This window comes from Chlorella variabilis (genome assembly GCF_000147415.1).
Source record: "Chlorella variabilis unplaced genomic scaffold CHLNCscaffold_16, whole genome shotgun sequence".
Taxonomy (NCBI): domain Eukaryota; kingdom Viridiplantae; phylum Chlorophyta; class Trebouxiophyceae; order Chlorellales; family Chlorellaceae; genus Chlorella; species Chlorella variabilis.
The window spans coordinates 255,863-256,264 of record NW_005435072.1 but is presented as its reverse complement, the minus strand read 5'-3'; the positions used below and the strand labels follow the sequence as shown (position 1 = coordinate 256,264).

The window sequence follows — 402 nt, the reverse complement described above, 5'->3', positions numbered from 1 at the left end:
GCCGAGCGCTCCGCAAGCCTTCGCCCATCCACACTGCCGCCCTGCTGCCGCCGCGCTGCCCCATGGTGTGCTGCCTCATGCCGCGCTGTCGCACTCCGCACAGGTGGCGCGAGGGAGGGCGATCATCCCAGCCAACGTGCGGCACCTGGAGCTGGAGCCAACCAGTGAGCGCAGCGGGAGTGGGGGGTGGTGGGATGAGGCGTGACGGCCGGCGTCCTCACTCCACGCCCAACAAGGGTGCATTCTTCCTCTCCTTTCCTTGGTGGCGTGCCCGGCCGGCAGGCTGGGCTGGGGGCGGCAGCAGGGCTGTGGGTCTGTGGCGCAGCCGCGGCGGCCGCCTCACTGGCTGCGCTCTAGCTGCCCGGCGGGGCAGATCGCAAGTTGCCCGACCCTCACCCCATC

The 402-nt window shown here is 71.6% G+C and overlaps 1 protein-coding gene across 1 annotated transcript in view; it reads left to right on the top strand.

Annotated features, from left to right (window-relative positions):
• CHLNCDRAFT_136333 (hypothetical protein) overlaps positions 1-402 on the top strand; it is a gene marked incomplete at both ends in the record, with an annotated part of 5,805 nt that overhangs the window by 1,640 nt on the left and 3,763 nt on the right. The window contains one exon of the mRNA XM_005845784.1: positions 104-189. Coding sequence (XP_005845846.1) covers positions 104-189 — 86 coding nt within the window. The remainder of the gene's footprint in view (positions 1-103; positions 190-402) is intronic.